The 21372-nt window shown below is 40.2% G+C and overlaps 1 protein-coding gene across 2 annotated transcripts in view; it reads right to left on the reverse strand.

The window, feature by feature from the left end:
* CHCHD3 (coiled-coil-helix-coiled-coil-helix domain containing 3) overlaps positions 1 to 21372 on the reverse strand; it is a 282436-nt gene that overhangs the window by 230896 nt on the left and 30168 nt on the right. For both annotated transcript variants that reach the window (XR_010068335.1, XM_063308933.1), the window contains exon 3: positions 13050 to 13131. Coding sequence is in view for 1 of the 2 variants with exons in the window: in XM_063308933.1 (XP_063165003.1) it covers positions 13050 to 13131 (82 nt within the window). In the remaining variant the exon portion in view is untranslated. The remainder of the gene's footprint in view (positions 1 to 13049; positions 13132 to 21372) is intronic.

Below are 21372 nucleotides of genomic sequence, written 5' to 3' on the forward strand. Positions count from 1 at the left end.
CCTACTGGTTGCTGTGCAGGACGGCTGGCATGCCCCCTCCCCTCTGGTCACTGGTCACACCCCAAGAGAGGAATATACCCATGTAAAGCCTGAACCCTGCTGGGCTTTATGAACAACCTCTGGCATTGACGTGGACTCCTTCTCTATCTCCAACACGCAGTGCTCTGAAGCACAGGTTCGCCGGTTCCTATCTGCACCTGCAATTGGGGTACCAACCTTTAAGGCAAGCACACTAGGGTAGCAATACCTGGTGCATTTTGCTGGCCAGGACCACCATCAGGACATTTCCCCCAATTTAAGTGAAATTGACAAGAGTTCTGCCCCTTGCCCTTTTTAGCCCAAGTCCCAGAAAGGAAGGAGAAACTCTGCACCACCTCCAACTGGCGCAGAATGAATTGAAATCCAGAAAGCAATTTCTTAAGCCTGGTTCATTTCCAGACCGTGTCGGTATGGGAGGCAAGTCACTTATGAGCCCCTGCTATCACAGTATTCATAGATGCAATTAAAAATAACAACCATTTCTGTCATGCAAAAACAGGCAGATAACACTGTAATAAAACCAGTATATTTCAACAACAACAAAAAATCAAGAATGCTCCATTTTTATATGCAACAAACTCTTCTTGTGGTTGAAAATGCAGTTCATTGACCAAGATACAATTCACCCAGCACATAAAATATTGCAAGGAAACTGTTGGGAAGAATGTATAAAAAAACTGAAAATATAAACTCCGTTGTCAAGACCCGTCTTAGTCCAGCATTTTGTTTCTCTCAGTGGCCAACTTCTTGGTTGCAAGCAAGCAGGAGACCAAGACATACCCCCTTCCCTCTGTTGTTTCCCTTGAGTCTTCGAGAGTAATAACCTAAGTTTTTCCAATTCCATTTTAAAGAACTCCAAGTAAGAAACTATTAGCGTATCTTGCAGTAATGAATTTCACAGGTTAATTATGTACTTCATGAAGAATTACGTCCTTTTGTCTGTTTTAAATCTCCTTCCAGTCCATTTCATTGAAAGGTCGGTTATCCCAGTATTTTTGGAGATAGCAGAAAACTTCTCTCTGTCCATTTTTTCCAGAGTGTACATGATTTTATACGCCAGTTATAACCTTCCTCAATCACCTTTCTGAATTCCAAATGTTCCAGCCTTCTCTCATAAGGAAGGAATTCAAAGGAATTCGAAGCCCAGGATCGTTTTAAGTGCCCACCTCACATTTTCTAGATGCGCTTTTTCCCGCTCTATAATATCTTTCCCCAAATATATGAACCACCTGCATGCAGTATTCCAGATACAGATGATTCATAAATTTCTGTAAGAACATTAAAGGACAGCTTATTTTCAATCCTTTACTAATGATCCCTAACATGGAATTTTCCTTTTTCACAGCAGTTGAACACCGAGTTGACATCACTGAACCATCCGCTATGAGCCCAAGATCTTTTTCCTGTTGTTTCAGACAGCTCAGATCTCATCAGCTTATTTGCAATGTTAGGGTTTTTGCCCCAAAATGCACCAGTTTATTCTTATTTATACGGAATTACATTTCCATTTGAATGACCGTTCACCCAGCTTTAAAAGATCCATTTGGAGCTCTTCAGAATCACCATTGCTTCTCCCCACTTTGGTTTAATATCATTGACAAACTTGGCCAACTCACTCCTTACCCCTAACTCAAAATGTGACCAAATTAAAAAGAACCAATTCTAACATGAATCCTTAAAGGATTCCATTTTTTTTTGCCCTCCACTGAGAAAACTGCCAATGTATTCTTACTCTTTGCTTTCTGTTTTTCTAATCAGTATGAATTCATAAAACAAGAGTTTTCTTAAGAACCATTAATGAGGAATTTTGCCAAGGGCTTTTTGAAAATCTAAGTATGTAATGTTGACAAAGTCACCCCTACCCATATCTATTGAGATTCTTTTTTATATATAATTTAATTGAATTTAAAAAGAAGATAAAAACTAATACAAACTAAGAAGAGAGAAGAAAGAAAAAAGGAAAAGAAAGAAATCAAAGAGAAAGCTAAAAGTGCAAGAAAGGAAAAAATGAAAAGAAAAATAGAAAAGAAAGAAAAAAGATACAAAGAAACAGTTTCCAATCTTCTTTACAGCAGTTGTAAGTAAAATTATAAATTTACCTCTTTCTTTAAAGTTACAACATGCCTCTCTTCTATCCTGTCTAATCATAATAACCATAAATCATAAGTTCCTTTTTTTTGGTTTTCTACAGAAAGTCCATAAAGGGTTTCCAGTCAGCAATAAACATAGGTATTGTCTTTTCCCTAATCAAAGAAGTCAATTTGGCCATCTGAACAAGTTCTTCACCAACCATTCCTCCATTGCAAGTATTGCCAGATTTTTCCATCTTTGTGCATATAATAATCTTGCTGCAGTTATATATGAAAACAAAGTTCCATGACGTTTTTCCAGGTACTTCTCACTTAACAACCACAATTGGGATCAGAATTTTGGTCACTAAGTGATGCAGTCATTAACTGAGGCATCACGTGACTGGACCCAATTTTATAACCATTTTTACCATGGCCATTAACCAAATCGTGGCGATCATTAAATGAATTAATGGTTCCCTGTTGATTTGGCCTGTTGGAAGCCAGCTGGGAAGGTAGTAAATCATGATCACGTGACTGCAGGATGCTGCAACCAGTCGTAAATGTGAGCCAGTTACCAAGCACCCAAATTATGATCACGTGACTGCAGGGGTGGTGCGATGGTCATAACTTTGAGGATGGGTCGTAAGTAACTTTTTCAGCCATATCATATCTCCGAACCATCATTAAACGAGTGGTTGTTAAGCGAGGACTACCTGTATCATGAAATGTACATTCTGCTAAATATTCACAAGAATTAGAAGTAACAATTACTAACTGTCAAAAGAATTTCAAATGCTAAGTATGCAGTGCTGTCATGGATAATAGAACAAAAAAGCTTATCCAAGTAATTTAGAAGAAGTCCCAAGATTAACAGCAGAGATTACAAAATAAATAAATAAATAAAGTTGTGCCCCCAAGCCAAAAAGAAAGCCCTTTACACTCAAGAAACAAAGACTAATGTATTTGCAATAATTTCTGTGCAGCAGCTGCTCAAAAAAAAAAAAAAAAGGAGGGGAACCAAATTAACTCCCCCATAAAATGTGTGATGGAACACAGGAATGGACTGTTTGAAGCACTCTATCAAGACTGAGCTTCTTCTGATGCCATTTGTGAACAAAATCATGAAGAAATAGAGGGAACTGTTAGGAGCCAGGTACTCAGTATGGGGCTAAAGAAAACATTGAACATTTGATAACTATCCCAAAGCCAATTTCAGCAGCCTTAAACTTAAAGTACAGAGAAATAACTGTTTTTTATTTCTGATATTACTGAAGTTGGAAAGAAAAATGTATAACCTTGAAAAGAGAAATAGGCAGATCATTAAACTATGGTGTTAAAAATAGTAGCACAAGACTATTTCCTGATCATTTTTGTGCTAATTTTCTCAATAAATAATATTGAGCTAGGATGAATTACTAGCAACTTAAAAAAGAAGAGCTGGCAATGAGATGGGCATCAAGCAATCATCCTTCCATAACACTAATCATAGCACATTTCAGGGCAAAGGGTGATCCATTCAAGAAGCATGTTTTAAAGACTGCCACACCGGTGCACTTATGGAAATCATTATTTGAATTGAGAAATATAATAATCCAACTTTTTAAACAGCAGTAGCTTCTGTTGGTGCAGAATTATCTTCATTTCAAATAATTCACTCAAAGAAACTAATTCACTGAAAGAAATTGGGATGTGAAAAAGCAAGAAAGACTGCCTTTCTTTTTAAGTCCTGAATAAGAGAATGACACAACAGATAACTGTCACATAATATTTTAGGTTTCTTCTGGCAACTTGGATGAAACTGCCTGTCTTTCAATTACTGTTCATAAATAAATAAAGCAAATAATTCAAAAATGCATATATTGGCTAAAATATTCTCTTCTTTTATAGAAAGCTAGCCAGAACAATCAAGGTTACCAGAATAATTTAAAAGCTAAACTATAAAGGCAAAAATACTCACTAAACATTCACAACAAATAACTGAATTGGAGTTGGCTCAACTCCTAATGATTTCACAAGTATAAATCTATTGCTTGACACTATTATCAACCTTCTATTTTTTGATGAAAAATACAGTAGTCCTAAAAATCTGACTTAGGTAAAGGTAAAGGTCTCCCTTGACGTAAAGTCCAGTCGTGTCCGACTCTAGGGGGCGGTGCTCATCTCCGTTTCAAAGCCTTGGAGCCGGCGTTGTCCATAGGACACTTCCGGGTCATGTGGCCGGCATGACTCACGGAACGCCGTTACCTTCCCGCCGAAGCGGTACCAATTAATCTACTCACATTTGCATGTTTTCGAACTGCTTGGTGTGCAGGAGCCGGGACGAGCAACGGGAGCTCACCCCGCCGCGCGGTTTCGAACCGCCGACCTTCCGATCGACAGCTCAGCGGTTTAACCCGCAGCGCCACCGCGTCCCTTGTAAAAATCTGACTTAATCATTGTTTAATATTGCATTATTATCTAAAAAAGGAAATCTGTATTTAAGTACTGAAGAATATGTATTTGGGTTATATCAAATGAACAACACTGTACTTCTGTAATAAATGATTACAGAATCTTTCAGACGGGTAAATATGATATACTACCTTTAGAGAATTCCCAGTCAGAGATTTAAGCCAGCCTGTTTCCCAAATCCTTCATTCAGAGACGAAGAACATACGCATACTTAATTTCACAGAACTGTACCTGGATTCCTGGCCATGTATTTGAAAGTCTTGCTCAACAGAAACACAAATTCCTCCAGTTCAGAGTGCACAATCTCTGCTTCCCCAAAGCTTGAGACAGGGCCTCAAGAGCCTCAAAGCTGCTGCATTTTTAAAGTTACAGACAGGAAAATTATTAAATATGTTGGGAATAATGTTTCTGTAAAATCTAAAAAATAAATCAAGTTCAAAGTAGATGTTCCAACTATCAGATGCATCCCAAGATCAGAACAGCACTGGGACACTGAGATTAGAAGACCTGTGCCAAACTCAAAACTCATTTTGAGCTGTTTGCAAATCTGCTGCTGATTATCTTTTCTAGGATTTGTCCAGGTATTGATGTCAAGCAGATTGATCTGCAGTTTCCTGGGTCCACTCCCCCCACCCTTTTTTTAAAGATTAGAACATTAGCTTTTCTCCAATCTTCTGGCACTTCCCTTGAACTCCAGAGGTTCTCAAAGATTATGGCCAGTGGTTCAGAGATCACATCTGTTGGTTCCTTCAGCACCCTGGGATGTAATCCGTCCAGCCCCCGTGATGAATTCACTCAAAGCAGCCAGATATTCCCTCTCCACTTCCTTAGCTATTTTGACCAATATTTCTCTTCTATCCCCCCACCCCCACCCCCGTGCAGCTTCTGACATGTTGGACCACTTTTTGTGAAAAGATGGATGCAAAATAGGAATTAAGTAGTTCAACTTTCTTTCTGTTAACTCTCACTATCTTGGCATCTTCTCCAACAAGTGGAATGACCATTTCCTTGACCTTCCTTTTCCTCTGTACATACCCAAAGAAATCCTTTTTGTTATTTTTGGCATTCATTACAAGACTCAGCTCAGTCTTAGCCTTCCTGCTTTGGTTATATGCCCCTCTTTTAATTTTTTAAGCTTGTCCTTTCTGTTTCTCAGTTTATTAGCCAGTTCTTTGTGCAACCACACTGGTATTGTTTGTGTTTGTCCTTAATTATCTCATTTTTCAGAATGTCCCAACCCTCCTAAACTATTTTTGCATTCAGAATCTATCTTCTTTTCTCCCTCCCTGCAGTATAGTGAATTCCAGATTCCATAGTCGCTCTCCCCAAGATTCCTACAACTTCTTCCACAATTTCTTCCTTGTTAGTTTGCATTAAGTCCAGTAGACATTATCCCCTTCCTGCACCCTTTGGAAAATGAAGTTGTCTGCAAGGCATGTCAAGAACCTATTAGATCTCCCACGTGCCACAAAGCTTGGCTCCCAGTTGATGTTGGGTAGTTGAAATCCCTCATTATCATAAAGGTGTATTTCCTGGATACCTTGGCCAACTGGTTTACAAACATTTCATCTCTATCTTCAGCTTGGTTGGGTGGCCTGTAGGACACACCCACATTATTCTCCCTTAAATTCACCAAGATGCTTTTAGCAGGATTTTTCACCCTTAGTGCCAGGTTCATGCAATTACAAGCAGTTGAACTCAAGGTAAACATTACTAAAGTTCTAGTTAGGACTGTGGCGTTACAGCATAACCCAGTAAAGTTAAGTTTTCCAATAATTAAGCCTCAGTATTCTACAGTTAATTGGACCACATTTAGACCCAGAAATGTCATGGGTTTTCATGACAGATCCCATGAAATTCTTTTAGGAAAGAAGACCTCTTTCATATTTAGTATTCCTCAAATAAACATTTGATCAGCTACGGTAGTCGCTATGGAAAACGTTTCTTGTAATGGCTTCTGCAAGAATACCTGGAAACGTCCTTCTTTAGCAAACTAAATTCTCCACAGAAGAAAACATTAGTTCCACAGACAACCGCAGCCTATGCAGTTGTGACAGAAACACTATACTCAGCATGCCACAATTCTTTTCTATCATGTTTTTGTGTCACATAGTCAACCAAGAGATCATAGGCCTTTACGAGAAAATACAATAAAAACATGAGTAAAGGGTATAAATCCAAATGCAAACACTTCATATTATAAATAAATAACTGCTCCTATCATGCCTTTTGCAAACCTAAGAAAGAACATTTATTTATAATATCTGTAAACTGCCCCAATCAGAAAGACTCTGGGTGGTATACAGAAACAGACACAGCTAATAAAACAACAAAATAACAACAATAAATAAATCACTGAGACGTCACCAGTACTAAAACAGAGGGGGGTCCGTGATCATCCTTTGAGCCAAAAGCTCACTGAAATAAAATGATTTTTAGGGTCTTCTAGAATACAGGGAAGGTGGGGGAAGACTCGTCTTCAGGAGCAGTGAATTCCACAAGGTGGGAGGCATTGCCCAAAAAACACTGCCTTCTAGCCCACACCTCTCTTACCCCACAAAGAGGGGAGATTGTTAGCAGGCCTTGTTTCAAAGTTTGGACCAGTCTGTCTCCTGTCTCTTAGAAACAGAAGAGAAATGTACAGCAGAACTCACTGCCAACATACATTGCTGGATTATATTTCTATCCTGCCACAATCAAAAAGACCCTTGGCGGCTTAGGTAGAATAAATAGTACGATTTAAAGCATCCAAGGTACAGTCTTAAAAACTGCTAGCCATAAATAAGAACATTATAACAACTTTAAAACAAAAAGAATTTTTTCTAATCCACAGCAATATAGCAGGGTTACTCTTGAACGGCAGACCACAATATACACCCGCTCCACATACAGAACCATCCATTTAAGTGCCCAGTTTTACTAAGGCAGCTTCCTATGTTCCTCCTTGTGTTCCTAGATCCCTTAGCCTATTATAGATCACAGGCTCAGAATTGGACGGGCAGTTACAGACCATCTATTTCAACTGGTTGGGAGACATTAAACCACTGTTTCTCAACCGTGGGAACTTCAAGATGGGAGGACTTCAACTCCCAGAATTCCCCAGCCAGCATGGCTGGCTGGAGAATTCTGGGAGTTGAAGTCCTCCCATCTTGAAGTTCCCACGGTTGAGAAACACTGCATTAAACTATAAACCTTTGGCTAGGAAGTCTGTTTGCTGAGAGACAGTCAAGGACAAACAAGATTATTGGATGCGTAATCCCTAATTTTCTAGAGCATGGTACAAAAGGAAGACGTCTCTCCTCCATAAATTCTATTTTCTACTTTTATACCACCCTTTTATCACCAAAGGTCTATTTCGGAACAATATACTTTATTTTTGTAATATTAAGTGTACTGCCCTGGAATTGTTACGATCAGTTAACAGAGACCAAAAGAAAAAAGAAAAAAAAACAGCACAAAAAACAAGAGAAACGGATAACCCCAAATCAATTTAGTCTGAATCAGACTCATTATTTTTAAAAATTGAGATTTCAAAATACACAGGAAATCAACTTACAGGGGTCCCTCCTTATCCTGACCTCATAAATCAGAAACCCAAGAAGTTCTCACTGATTAAACTGGCAAGGTATCCAATGGACTCTTAAAATATTGCATATACCTGCAGTGAGTGATTCCATATGATCATATGGCTCTTTTTCTTTCATTTTGATCTCCCAATATAAATCACAGTAAAAAGATGATGTGAGAACAGGGAAACAGTTAACCCAGATTCAGTCTGTTCTTTAAAACTAGAACTCTCTGCTAAAACATGTTGAAAAGCATCATTTGACAGTGATTTTACTAGGAAAAGGCAATTCATTTTTTTTCCTCTTTCTGGTATAAAAGGAATAAAAACACAGCATGTAATCCATGTCACTCTGTGTGTGTGCATGTGTGTGTGTGCATGTGTGTTTTAAAAAATACACACCTTTAAGGCTTGTTTAAAAGATATCAAGTCATAAACTCACAAGAGATTCCGAATGTCACCTTAAGTACTTGAGTAAAGAAGAAGAGCTAATAACTGCAAAGGAGAAAGGCTGCAAATTAAATTGCTAACATTCGACATAAAAAGTCTGCTACTGGCATTTTACAACTGTAATGTAAAGTGCTCAAGTGAACCCTGAGTAAAAACGAGCTTGGATGCACAAGATTTTTTACCCGAGCACACGCTAACCGTGCCGGGCTCTGAGAAAAAGAATGAGATGGGTGAAGCTCTCATCTGCTCTGCCAGGTAAAAGTGTAACTCGGATGTCAAAGGTGAGGGGTTCAGGACAAGTGACATTTTTCTCCCTGTCAAAGAGCGTGACATATGGACTCGGGAGGTAGATGCAGAGTTCATCACAGGCTGCATCATGCTCGCTGTTACATGCATCCCATTAGAAGACTGCCAGATTGCCTTTGGACATCAGCAATGGTACATAACCCCACAAGGGATTCTTTTAATCACGGAAAGGTACAGACATTTGGAACACTGGGTTACAGCGACACAGAAGTGCTTTGACCCAAATGAAGCTTTCCCCATGCAGTTCTATCAATTTGTCATCGCACTTGGCAGATAAATATTCTCAGCCCTGAAAATTGGGGTTTAAACAGGCCTACCGTGAGAACCCCTTGCATCTTCAACAATGCTGCAAGGATCAGAGGAAAGGCAAGAAAACCAGGGAGCTGCCCCATCTGCTCTCACAGCCCAGCTAGTCAAACTTAAAAAAGGCTTCACAACAGCAGCAGCCAACAGTCTCCATTAACAGCATATGCTGTATGTTGTGATTCGCAAGTGCAAAAGATCAGATTCTTCCCTAGAGGGCTTAATATTATAGATATTCTGGAGGGAAATCAAGAAGGGTGAATAGGGTTAACAAAGGTAAGGATACCCTCAAGTCAACATTAGCTTTTGGTGCCTTCATTAACACTCTATCACGTCTGCTTGGTCGCAGCAAGGAAGTGGTTTGCTGTTGATTTCTTCTGGAATGCATTTTTCCAACTTTCCAATCTAGCCCACAACCCTAGAGCAACTTTGTGGTCTCCCATCAAAACATTAACCAGGCCTAGCCCTGTTTAGCTTCCAAGCCTGGAAAAATATTCCAAGTCACTGTCACCTGTTTGGACAAAAAAGGGAAAATATGCGATTATTTCACTTGCAGAATGGAACAGAGATTGAGGCTAAGGCTTCTGAAAAGATGGTTTAGTGGGTGTGCTGGCTGGCTCTGCAAAGAATTAAAAATAAAGGTCCTATAGAAGAAGGACACAAGATGATGGGTGTCCCTCTAGCATTTAATGCTGGGCCTTTTTTAGACACCTATGAAGGTACCTTGTAAAATCCTGGCAAAGATATTGAGAAAGGTATATACGGTGAACTTCGTAGCACCATCCATATACTGCATGTGTTGCTACTATTAAGCTAATGAACAAAACAGTAAACAAAATGCTAACATTAACTGAATGCAAAGCTGAATTCTATCATCAGATGCTGAAGAAGTAAAACCATTTTTTTCTCCCAAAGAACCAGACAAGTTTCACAAACAGATGGAATTTCTTAGAAAGCTTATGGGAGTCAAAGAGCGAGAGAGAGATCTGTGTTATAATTCCAAATTTTATGAATACCACCCACAGAAGCTTTTGCTGAAATGCACATACCCAGCAACAACAACAAAAAAACCTCAAAAAAGGGAAGAGGGACTGAATAATCTACTGTGAAAAAGAGAATTAGATCCATACCGTGCCTTTATAAAATATCTGTCAAAAAGAGAGAGAGAGAGAAAAACCCTTTGGTTAAATTTTGCAAAGTGCAAAATGGAGATAATCCCTGCAAATCTATTTTCCATGTCTGGTTTTTCTCTCTCTCTCTCTTTTCAGACAGCACAAAAGGTTCACTTTTAAAACCTTCTTTCTGAATCAAGCTGTTTAAACCTGAAAGCCTGTGCAAATTTCTCTACTAGCTGAACATATAAGGATGCCAAAACTCAGGGCAGTGTATGCTCTGCCAAGTTTCAAGTCCTTCAACCAAATATCATTCTATAAATCACTGCTAATACTGAACAAAAAATGGTGTTCATGCAAATATTTGTATCATTGCTGAATTACAGCCTCTTTATACAGAGCTTCAAAATTTCTTAGGTCTTGAATAATTAGGCTCCAACCAATGGCTAGAAGTCCAACATGTCCTGCTATAGTTGTGAACTTTGAAACAACTCCACTTGACATCTCAAGTTACATTATACATTATTCACCCAACCACCAAATCTTAATTACTACATTTACTTGAAAGGAAAAGCGTATTTTTCCTCAAATAATTTAGATTCACTAAGAATATAGCAATGGAAACAGATGGGTTTCCGAGGGATGAGGTGGAAACGGAGGAAGAAAACCTTTTGGAGAAATAAAGGATAGGTATTGAAACCAACTCCTTCTATTACTAACTTAGCACTGGCAAGAGCAAATTATTCCCTCTTGGAGAATAAACTGGCTTCATGAGCGAGTCGTATCAAACTGAGATATCTGAGAGAGGGCACAATTTACAACCTTTAGCAACCCGGTAAGTTGAGGCTTCACGCCATGTGCTAAGCTGGAGATATAAGGACTCAATTAAGTTTTGTATTCTGTCTGATCAACCCCAAGGGATTCCACTACATAGAGACGGTCTAACCCAGTGTTTCTCAAACTTGGCAACTTTAAGATGTGGGCTGGCTGGGGAATCCTGGGAGTTGAAGTCCACACATCTTAAAGTTGCCAAGTTGAGAAACACTGTCTGGCCTGGCCTCCAGACTCACTGAGTGAAACCCATACTAACTTTTGAGCCACTCCAGCTTCCATGGCTGACTGTTTGCATCAGGACACCAGGTTCTACTTCCCTAAGAGAATGGATCTCAGCAAGTGTGAGTTCATAGGGAAGAGGACAATGGCCTAGCAGCAGGCCAGGAAGAAGGTTAAGAGGCCCACCCAGCTCCCTCATGGTTTCGTATAATGGAAGTGCATAGTGTGCATTAAATAGAATAAAACCTGAACAAGAAAGCCACTGCAAACAGACACCACTTAATGTGATTGGTACAGGAGGAATAATCAAAGTGCATAATAAATTGTTCCATTTTAAACTGCTAACATTAATTACATTAACACTAACATAGAAAGAGTAAGCACATTTCCTCATAAAAACCAAAAATCAATTAAGACCAGCCATAATATTTCAGAGAGCAGTAATTTCAGCACAACCCATAAATTTGTTTTACTCCTCAAAGAGGCATATTTTAGTTCTGTAGAGGGGTTTTGGTTATGTTTATGTTTAATTTTATATGACATTAGCTTAAATGAGATGGAAATCCTACAACCACCTTCCTGGGTATACACCCCACTGAAGTCCACCTGGGAGGTATGTTTAAGCCTCTGTGGTTAATCCCATCATAATGTCGTGCTGAAGGAGAGAAAAGCAATCTGCACAGGCTACTTGAGTAATACGAATTACAAGGTCCTTTAATAAAGATAAAATAATGAGTTTGCAAAATGCATTTAAATGAAAGTCAAATAACATGTCAAAAATAGACCTCTATTGATTTTAAGATGGCAAAAACATTTCAGAAATCCACATCACTAGATGGAGATGTTAAAAATGGCCCTCATGAGTTCTCAGGTGAAAGGAGGGAGGGAAATCTAATAAACAACACCTTGCTTTCTAAAAGTACAGAGGGAATTTTACTGATCTGACATAATTTGACAATAAAGTCAAATCAGTAAAATCCTGAAGGAGCTGCTTAGATTTTAATTTCTTAATATTTAAGGAAAGATCTTTGTAAACAAAGAACAGGGATGCTTTCTGGATAGCATTGTCAGGATTTATAAAAATTGTTTTCAATTCAGGTTTAACTTTCATACGTAGGGGCAAGCTAAAAAAAATGAAATAGGGATCATTTTATCAAAGCAAACTGTAGCAAACTCCTCCAAACTGGAGTGCACCAGCTGTGTTGGACTTCAAACTCCCAAATTCCCAACCATTTCCACGAATTTGCTGTTCTAATTTAAGAGTAGGTAAAGGTAAAGGTTTCCCTTGACATGAAATCCAGCCGTGTCCGACTCTAGGGGGCGGTGCTCATCTCCGTTTCAAAGCCGAAGAGCCGGCGTTTGTCCGTAGACCCTTCCGCGGTCATGTGGCCAGCATGACTAAACGGAACACCGTTACCTGCCCACCGAAGCGGTACCTATTAATCGACTCACATTTGCATGTTTTTGAACTGCTAGGTTGGCAGGAGCTGGGACGAGCAACGGGAGCTCACCCCGTCACACGGATTCGAACCGCCAACCTTCCAATCAGCAAGCTCAGCAGCTCAGCAGTTTAACCTGCAGCGCCACTGCGTCCCCCTAATTTAAGAGTACCAGGCTTGTTTTAAAATAACCCTTGAATCCAAAGTCCCAGATTTCCCCACCAAACAGTGAATATATATATTTATTCCCCAAACTTACCTTTTCTGAGCTTCAGCATCTCGCCTAGCTTGTTCTAAAGCCAATTCTTCAGCTATTCTTTTCTTTAGTTCTTCTTCGTTGACTAGAATTAAGAAGTGGGGAAAAAATAAATGCATGTTGTATATACGCAGCTAAAAGACCTGTCCTCTATTTTGCTCATCAGTTTCATTTTTCACCCATACAATATAATACAATTTTCCTTACTTTAATAAATATTATTAACAAGCTACTAATTAAAAGAGAGACTCTGAGTTATTATTATTATTCCAAGAAAAAAGGAATAAAACTGATACAAATACTCATTTTAAAAGAATATAGAAAATATAGTAAGGAAGAAAAAAATAAGTGGAAAAGAGGTGGATAGCCAACAAATTGCAAATAATCAGCAGATCAAAAATAACATATGGCTAGTATATTCTAATAATATATTCCTACACCATTAACAACCGAGTACCCATACCCAATTTCTAGTCAAGAGACGTCTAAAATATTTGGTTAACAAATTTTTCTTCAATAAAAGGAAAAAGTAAAGTTATGAATATATTTTAATTTTAATATAATAAATTTATTAAATATAAATTTATTGTAAACACAAGTTTAGCCATTATTGGAGAACTTGGAGCCAGAATACATTAAAATATTAGACAAAGTAGATAAATAATTATATTTGCTCTAACAAATCTGGAATAAGGACTCCCCAGTTTGTTCAGCTTGGCCTAAACACAGAAGCTCAGGCAACCATTGGTGAATGTCGAGATTGATAAAAAATAATAATGGCCAAAAAAAATCACCAAATGGAAAGATTGGAAAGGACGCTGGAGATCTAATCCACCAAGTGCCTGATGATTTCAACAAAGGATGGACAAATTAAATGTCAGTTATTAGAATACGGAAGTAAGAGAAGAAGGCAACCAGTAGCTAGGCAGATGGATTCAATTAGAGCAACGATGAGCGCACAGATCATCCTGGAGAAAATCAATGTAGTTACTAAGAGCCAACCCTGACTTGATGGCGCATAATCAATCAATCAATGAGAATATGGTCTAGAAGGTACATTTAGAACACAATAGTAGCAAAATGTGGGGAAGAACTAGAAATCCTGAAAGCCCAATATATCTGAAGAACATTATGGTGAAGAAAGCAGTTTATAGGTATGTCTGACTTCTGACTTAGAACACAGGGCATAGTCCATTGAGGTTTCCTCTGGAGCAACATCCCTAAAATTTATGGGAGCTTTCTTGCTTTCTGCAGCATCTACACCATTCAATCAGACATTTGCTGGGACGTTCTCAGAGAACATTTCCAGCAGGCTATGCCCTTTCCACACCTCTCTGGACTATGTAATCTTCACAAGCAGCTCTCTGGGAAGACAGCAAAACAATTTACCCCACAATTGATCATTAGATTAATTTCACCTCTGGAGAGATATTTTAAATATTTCAAGACTCAGATCTGGCACCTGACAACAGGCATACAATGCATAACAATTAAGGTGTCTGCCAGTCTATGCATCAGGGTTTTTTATTGCTCCTATGTGTAAGAATGGATAGAAAAGGCTAATGGACCATTGAAACAACTTCTGAAGAACAATAAATACAATCTGGCTATCAGCCAATAAAGACATGGCACATTTGACCTTAACAATCAATTAGGTTATGTATTGATCAGCCAGACCCTAATAGGGGATAAAAGTGGGGATGTAGATCGTTAAATAGAAATTCTATTACTCTAGGTACGTAGGATTGTTCCCAAATGAGATAGCCAAGAAAACTGTAAGGACTAATCCTAGGAAAAAGACATGGGGATGAGAAATAACTCCAGCAATTTTATTTATCTGCCCAAGTTCTTGTGAGGAAACAAATCGTTTGACTGAAATTGATGTGCTGAGCATCTAGCCAGGCTATTCCTATTTAGCTGATGCAGATAAATCATGCACAAATAAACCCCTAGGAAGTAAAACCAAGCACAATTACTCCAAGTCTGGTTAAGTTAACATCAGCCATACAGTGCACATGATTAGCAGAGAACCTGATTTTTCTAATGACAGATTCTGAGACTATACTAGGTGCTCACAAGATGAATTTGAGACATGATTATGGACAAAACTGTCTAGAAATAACAATGTCACTTCCATTTTATACTTTTTGTTGTTTATTCGTTTAGTCGCTTCCGACTCTTCATGACTTCATGGACCAGCCCACGCCAGAGTTTCCTGTCGGTCGTCAACACCCCCAGCTCCCCCAGGGACGGGTCCGTCACCTCTAGAATGTCATCCATCCACCTTGCCCTTGGTCGGCCCCTCTTCCTTTTGCCCTCCACTTTCCCCAGCATCAGCATCTTCTCCAGGGTGTCCTGTCTTCTCATTATGTGGCCAAAGTATTTCAGTTTTGCCTTTAATATCATTCCCTCAAGTGAGCAGTCTGGATTTATTTCCTGGAGGATGGACTGGTTTGATCTTCTTGCAGTCCAGGGCACTCTCAGAATTTTCCTCCAACACCACAGTTCCAAAGCATCGATCTTCCTTCGCTCAGCCTTCCTTATGGTCCAGCTCTCGCAGCCATACATTACTACGGGGAACACCATTGCTTTAACTATGCGGACCTTTGTTGTCAGTGTGATGTCTCTGCTCTTAACTATTTGATCGAGATTGGTCATTGCTGTTCTCCCAAGGATTAAGCGTCTTCTGATTTCCTGACTGCAGTCAGCATCTGCAGTAATCTTCGCACCTAGAAATACAAAGTCTTTCACTGCTTCTACATTTTCTCCCTCTATTTGCCAGTTATCAATCAAGCTGGTTGCCATAATCTTGGTTTTTTTGAGGTTTAGCTGCAAGCCAGCTTTTGCACTTTCTTCTTTCACCTTCATCATAAGGCTCCTCAGTTCCTCTTCGCTTTCAGCCATCAAAGTGGTATCATCTGCATATCTGAGATTGTTAATGTTTCTTCCAGTGATTTTAACTCCAGCCTTGGATTCCTCAAGCCCAGCATGTCGCATGATGTGTTCTGCGTACAAGTTGAATAGGTAGGGTGAGAGTATATAGCCCTTTCCCAATCTTAAACCAGTCCGTTGTTCTGTGGTCTGTTCTTACTGTTGCTACTTGGTCGTTATACAGATTCTTCAGGAGGCAGACAAGATGACTTGGTATCCCCATACCGCTAAGAACTTGCCACAATTTGTTATGGTCCACACAGTCAAAGGCTTTAAAATAGTCAATAAAACAGAAATAGATCTTTTTCTGAAACTCCCTGGCTTTTTCCATTATCCAGCCGATATTGGCAATTTGGTCCCTAGTTCCTCTGCCTTTTCTAAACCCAGCTTGTACATCTGGCAATTCTCGCTCCATGAATTGCTGAAGTCTACCTTGCAGGATCTTGAGCATTACCTTACTGGCATGTGAAATGAGTGCCACTGTTCGATAGTTTGAACATTCTTTAGTGTTTCCCTTTTTTGGTATGGGGATATAAGTTGATTTTTTTCCAGTCTGATGGCCATTCTTGTGTTTTCCAAATTTGCTGGCATATAGCATGCATTACCTTGACAGCATCATCTTGCAAGATTTTGAACAGTTCAGCTGGGATGCCGTCGTCTCCTGCTGCCTTGTGATTAGCAATGCTTCTTAAGGCCCATTCAACCTCACTCTTCAGGATGTCTGGCTCTAGCTCACTGACCACACCGTCAAAGCTATCCCCGATATTGTTATCCTTCCTATACAGGTCTTCTGTATATTCTTGCCACCTTTTCTTGATCTCTTCTTCTTCTGTTAGGTCCTTGCCATCTTTGTTTTTGATCATACTCATTTTTGCCTGGAATTTACCTCCAATGCTTCTAATTTTCTGGAAGAGGTCTCTTGTCCTTCCTATTCTATTGTCTTCTTCCACTTCCGTGCATTGCTTGTTTAAAAATAATTGCTTATCTCTTCCAGGCTAACCTCAGGAATTTTGCACTTAATTGGCCATATCTCCCCCTATCACTGTTGCCTTTTGCTTTCCTTCTTTCTTGGGCTACTTCTAGTGTCTCAGCAGACAGCCATTTTGCCTTCTTGGTTTTCTCTTTCTTTGGGATGTATTTTGTAGCCGCCTCCTGAACAATGTTGCAAACTTCTGTCCAGAGTTCTTCCGGGACCCTATCTACTAAGTCCAGTCCCTTAAATCTATTCTTCACCTCCACTGCATATTCCTTAGGAATATTAGTGAGCTCATATCTAGCTGATCTCTGGGTCTTCCCTAATCTCTTTAGTCTGATCCTAAATCGTGCAAGAAGAAGTTCATGATCTGAACTACAGTCAGCTCCAGGTCTTGTTTTTACCGACTGTATAGATGTCCGCCACCTTTGGCTGCAAAGGACGTAGTCAATCTGATTTCGGTGTTGTCCATCTGGTGAAATCCATGTATAAAGCCGTCTCTTAGGTTGATGGAAGAGAGTGTTTGTTATGCACATTGAGTTGTCTTGACAAAATTCTATCAGCCTATGTCCTGCTTCGTTTTGTTCTCCCAGGCCATGCTTACCTGTAATTCCAGGTGTCATTTGACTGCCCACCTTAGCATTCCAGTCTCCTGTGATGAAAATAACATCTTTTTTAAGCATGTTGTCCAGTAGGTGCTGCAGATCCTCATAGAACTGCTCTACTTCAGCTTCTTCAGCACCTGTGGTTGGGACGTATATTTGGATCACTGTGATGTTAGATGGCTTGCCCTGAATTCGAATTGAGATCATTCTGTCGTTTTTTGGATTGTATCCAAGCACTGCTTTAGCCACTTTACTATTAATTATGAAGGCTACTCCATTCCAGTCCGTTTCAGTTCACTGATGCCCAAAATGTCTATCTTTAATCTTGACATCTCACCAATAACCACATCCAATTTGCCCTGGCTCATAGATCTTACATTCCAGGTTCCAATGGTGTGTTGATCCTTAGAACATCGGATTCTCCCTTCACCACCAGCATCATCGGCCGCTAGCCGTCCTTATGGCTTTGAGCTAGCTGCATCATCACGTCTGGGGCTAGTTGAACTCATCCTCTGTTCCTCCCCAGTAGCATTTTGACCATCTTCCGACCTGGGGCTCTCATCTTCCGATGGTACACCAACATATCTCTGATTGTACTGATCCATTTAGTTTTCACGGCAAGAATACTGGGGTGGGTTGCCATTACCTTCCCCAGGGATCGCATTTAGTCTGACCTCTCTGTCATGACCTTCCCGTCTTGGGTGGCCCTTCACGGTTTAGCTCATGGCGCCACTGAGGTGCTCAAGCTCCAGCACCACGGCAAGGTAACGATCCTTTGCTGAAGCCGTTTTATACTATGTCCAGATTAATGCTGATACTAACTAAATGCCCATTTGTTTAGATGATCCCCTCTAGGAACTGCAGAATAGACAACCATATGAATATTTTGATATCTCAAACGGGACAAAAGAGTGACATACAAATCCACATCTCCACATGAGGTTCCTTTTCTATCATTTACCTAATTATACAGTTGTCATAAGTTTCAGAATAGCGACAGGTTCAGGCAGGAGATGGGACAATTCCTACAATCCAGTTTTTTTTACTAGACAAAAGCGTCACAAAATAAAAAATGTGTATGACCCTATCCTAAAGCTTACTCAAGTGTTCTCTTTATTAAAGCCTATACCCTATATATGCTGGCTGGGGAATTCTGTGAGTTGAAGTTCACACATCTTCATGTCGCCAAGGTTGAGAAACACCGCCCTATACTATACTTACTGTCTTAGGTTATTGCCACCAGCCCGTGGGCACCTGTGGAGGTAGGTGTGTAAAAAAGAAACAAGTCAAGGTGACAGCCATGATGTACAACTAAAGCCCTACCCCTTTTAACATGTGTGGTCCCCAACTTGACTTTTCTGGACCCCTGTGGATGCCTCTGTCCATCCTCCAAAGAGTCCTAGCCAAAGTCACGAGGCTGTGACAGCTCCCTGCTCTCAAGACTGTGTTGCGATACCTTGCCTTCTGGTCCAGTGCTTGGTCCAGCTGCTGGGAAAAAGCTGAGGAGGTGGAGCAGACCCCTTCCCCTGTTGCTTGGCTGCTGCTGAGCCCTAGCATTGAGTTTGCAGGCCAACCCTTCTGTTCTTCCACCTCCTTGGGCCTCCTGGTATGCACACTTCTCCACTGCTCTTGGTACCTTGGAAAGACTTGCCAATGCTCTACCAGCACTTTCTTCTGGAAGCTTGGCTTCCTCCAACTTTTCCAGGCTGCTGAAACCACCATTTTTTGACACTTGACCAACTTCACCAACAATCTCCTGCTCTCCCCCAGCACCCTCAAAACGTCAGCTCTTTGCCTCCTCTTTTGTTCTTCCTTCGCTCATCTGTTTTTGCTCTTCTTTGGCCAGCACAACTCCTCCACGTTACCCCTCTGCAGCTCTTGAAAGCATCATTCCCCAGTTATGGCTGCTTTAAAAAGCTGCAGACATGTGCTTGATTTTTGTTCTCCCACAACCCCAGAACCATTTTCTGGAATTGAATCAGAAATATTGCACAATAAAATGTCAGTCCTTTGCTCCACTGGAGTGCAAAGGGGTTGCCAAACAGGAAGAAAAAAACCAAAAACAAATCAATTTACAGGGAGCAGCTTTATACACATACAACTCCTTTACCCCACTGCTTGAAGACACAGTCAGTAACACACCAATCTTTGGCACGAAAGACTCCCAAGAATGCCATGAATAGCCAAGGAAACAAACAAATGGATCACAAAACAAATCAATCCAAAATTCTCACATGAGACACATATGACCAGGCTCAAATTATCATATCTGAGACACATTATGCAAAGACCCAGCTCTCCTGATAAGTCCATAATGCTGCAAAAGATGGATGGAAAGAGACAAGCAGAAGTAAGTGGATGGATTTGATTACAGTTGCAATGGGGGCACCGTTGGAAGGTCTGAAGGGCCAGGTTGGGGACAGATCATGCTGGAGAAAGTCTATCGGTGCTAAGAATCAACACCAACTTGATGGCATATAATTAACTAATCAAACAATGGGAAGGAAAGGAAAGAAGAGGATAACCAACAGCAAGGTGGGTGGGTTTGATTACAGTGATTCGTACACCACTGGAAAATCTGAAGGACGAGAATGGGACAGATCATCCTGGAGAAGGTTTATCTATGCAGTTGCTAAGAATCAACACTGACTTAATGGCACATAAGCAAACAATCACAATCCCATCATCTTCCTCATGCATTTCCTGAGCAGGGAGGTACTTGTATGAGCATCCTCTAAGCAATATCCCCATTATGCAGCAACCTAGCTTGCCTTGCTAGTTCCAGAGGGCCACATAGACAAAAGGCCAGACCAATTATTATGCCTCTTTCCAAAAATCAATCTGCTGTTTCTTAGGACAGCTTGTCTAAAGAAAAGTCCACCACTCCACTCCAGGACTCCGCAATTCACAACTACAGGCTAAGCATTCGAACCGAGCAACGTGACAAAATATATTTAAGAAAACTTGGTTGAAATAATAAGCTTTGCCACGGTACGATCTTAAGAAAGGAGGCAATTTCACTTTTAACAGTGCTGGTTAATTTGCTCATTTAAATTATGTGCAAAAGGGACTGGATTCTGATTTAACACAACTGGAGAGCTTTATTGCAGTCCAAAGTAATTTGGGTGGGAATGCTCATTAAAATACAAGAGCTACTACACACCTGAATCGTTTATCACCTCTAGGGCATAATAATTCTTTGAGTCGGTGAACAAAAGAGGGGATAAAGGGGAGTGTGTTAAAAACACCAAACCAGAAAATCCTTCAGATAAAGCAACTTTAGTCCTAGGGTAAAAGGCAGAGACCTAAACGAACTTTTGGCAAAAGAGATTTGCTGCATGTGCACAACATGCTTACCGAAGGATGGCTGAACCGCAGCTTACTCAATTAACTTAAGTCATCTGGGCCTGCCTGACCCAATGAGCCATAAAGTAACCAAACTAAAAGGTGGTTGCTTAATTTGCAATTTGATATGTCCTGCTTAGTCCTCCGCAAGGGGTAGCACTCTGCCAAAGTCAGAACCAAAGCCGGGTTACTCTTTTAACACCTGGAAGGGAGACCATCTGAACTCTCAGGACTATAAACTAGTCTGGGAAGAAGGCCACCGCCAAGCACTTTTGTAACCCTGCCAAGAAAATTGCCGTCACCAGGAGCTGAGTTTGATTTGATGATGTCTTTATGTTAGGCAGAAAAATAAGTTGGTTTACCTCCTTGGATTAGAGGGTTGGATTAGATCAGTGCTTCTCAAGCTCAGCAACTTTAAGACGCGTGGACTTCAACTCCCAGAATTCCCCAGCCAGCGGTGCTGGCTGGGGAA

Source organism: Candoia aspera, chromosome 7, assembly GCF_035149785.1.
Source record: "Candoia aspera isolate rCanAsp1 chromosome 7, rCanAsp1.hap2, whole genome shotgun sequence".
Classification (NCBI taxonomy): Eukaryota; Metazoa; Chordata; class Lepidosauria; order Squamata; family Boidae; genus Candoia; species Candoia aspera.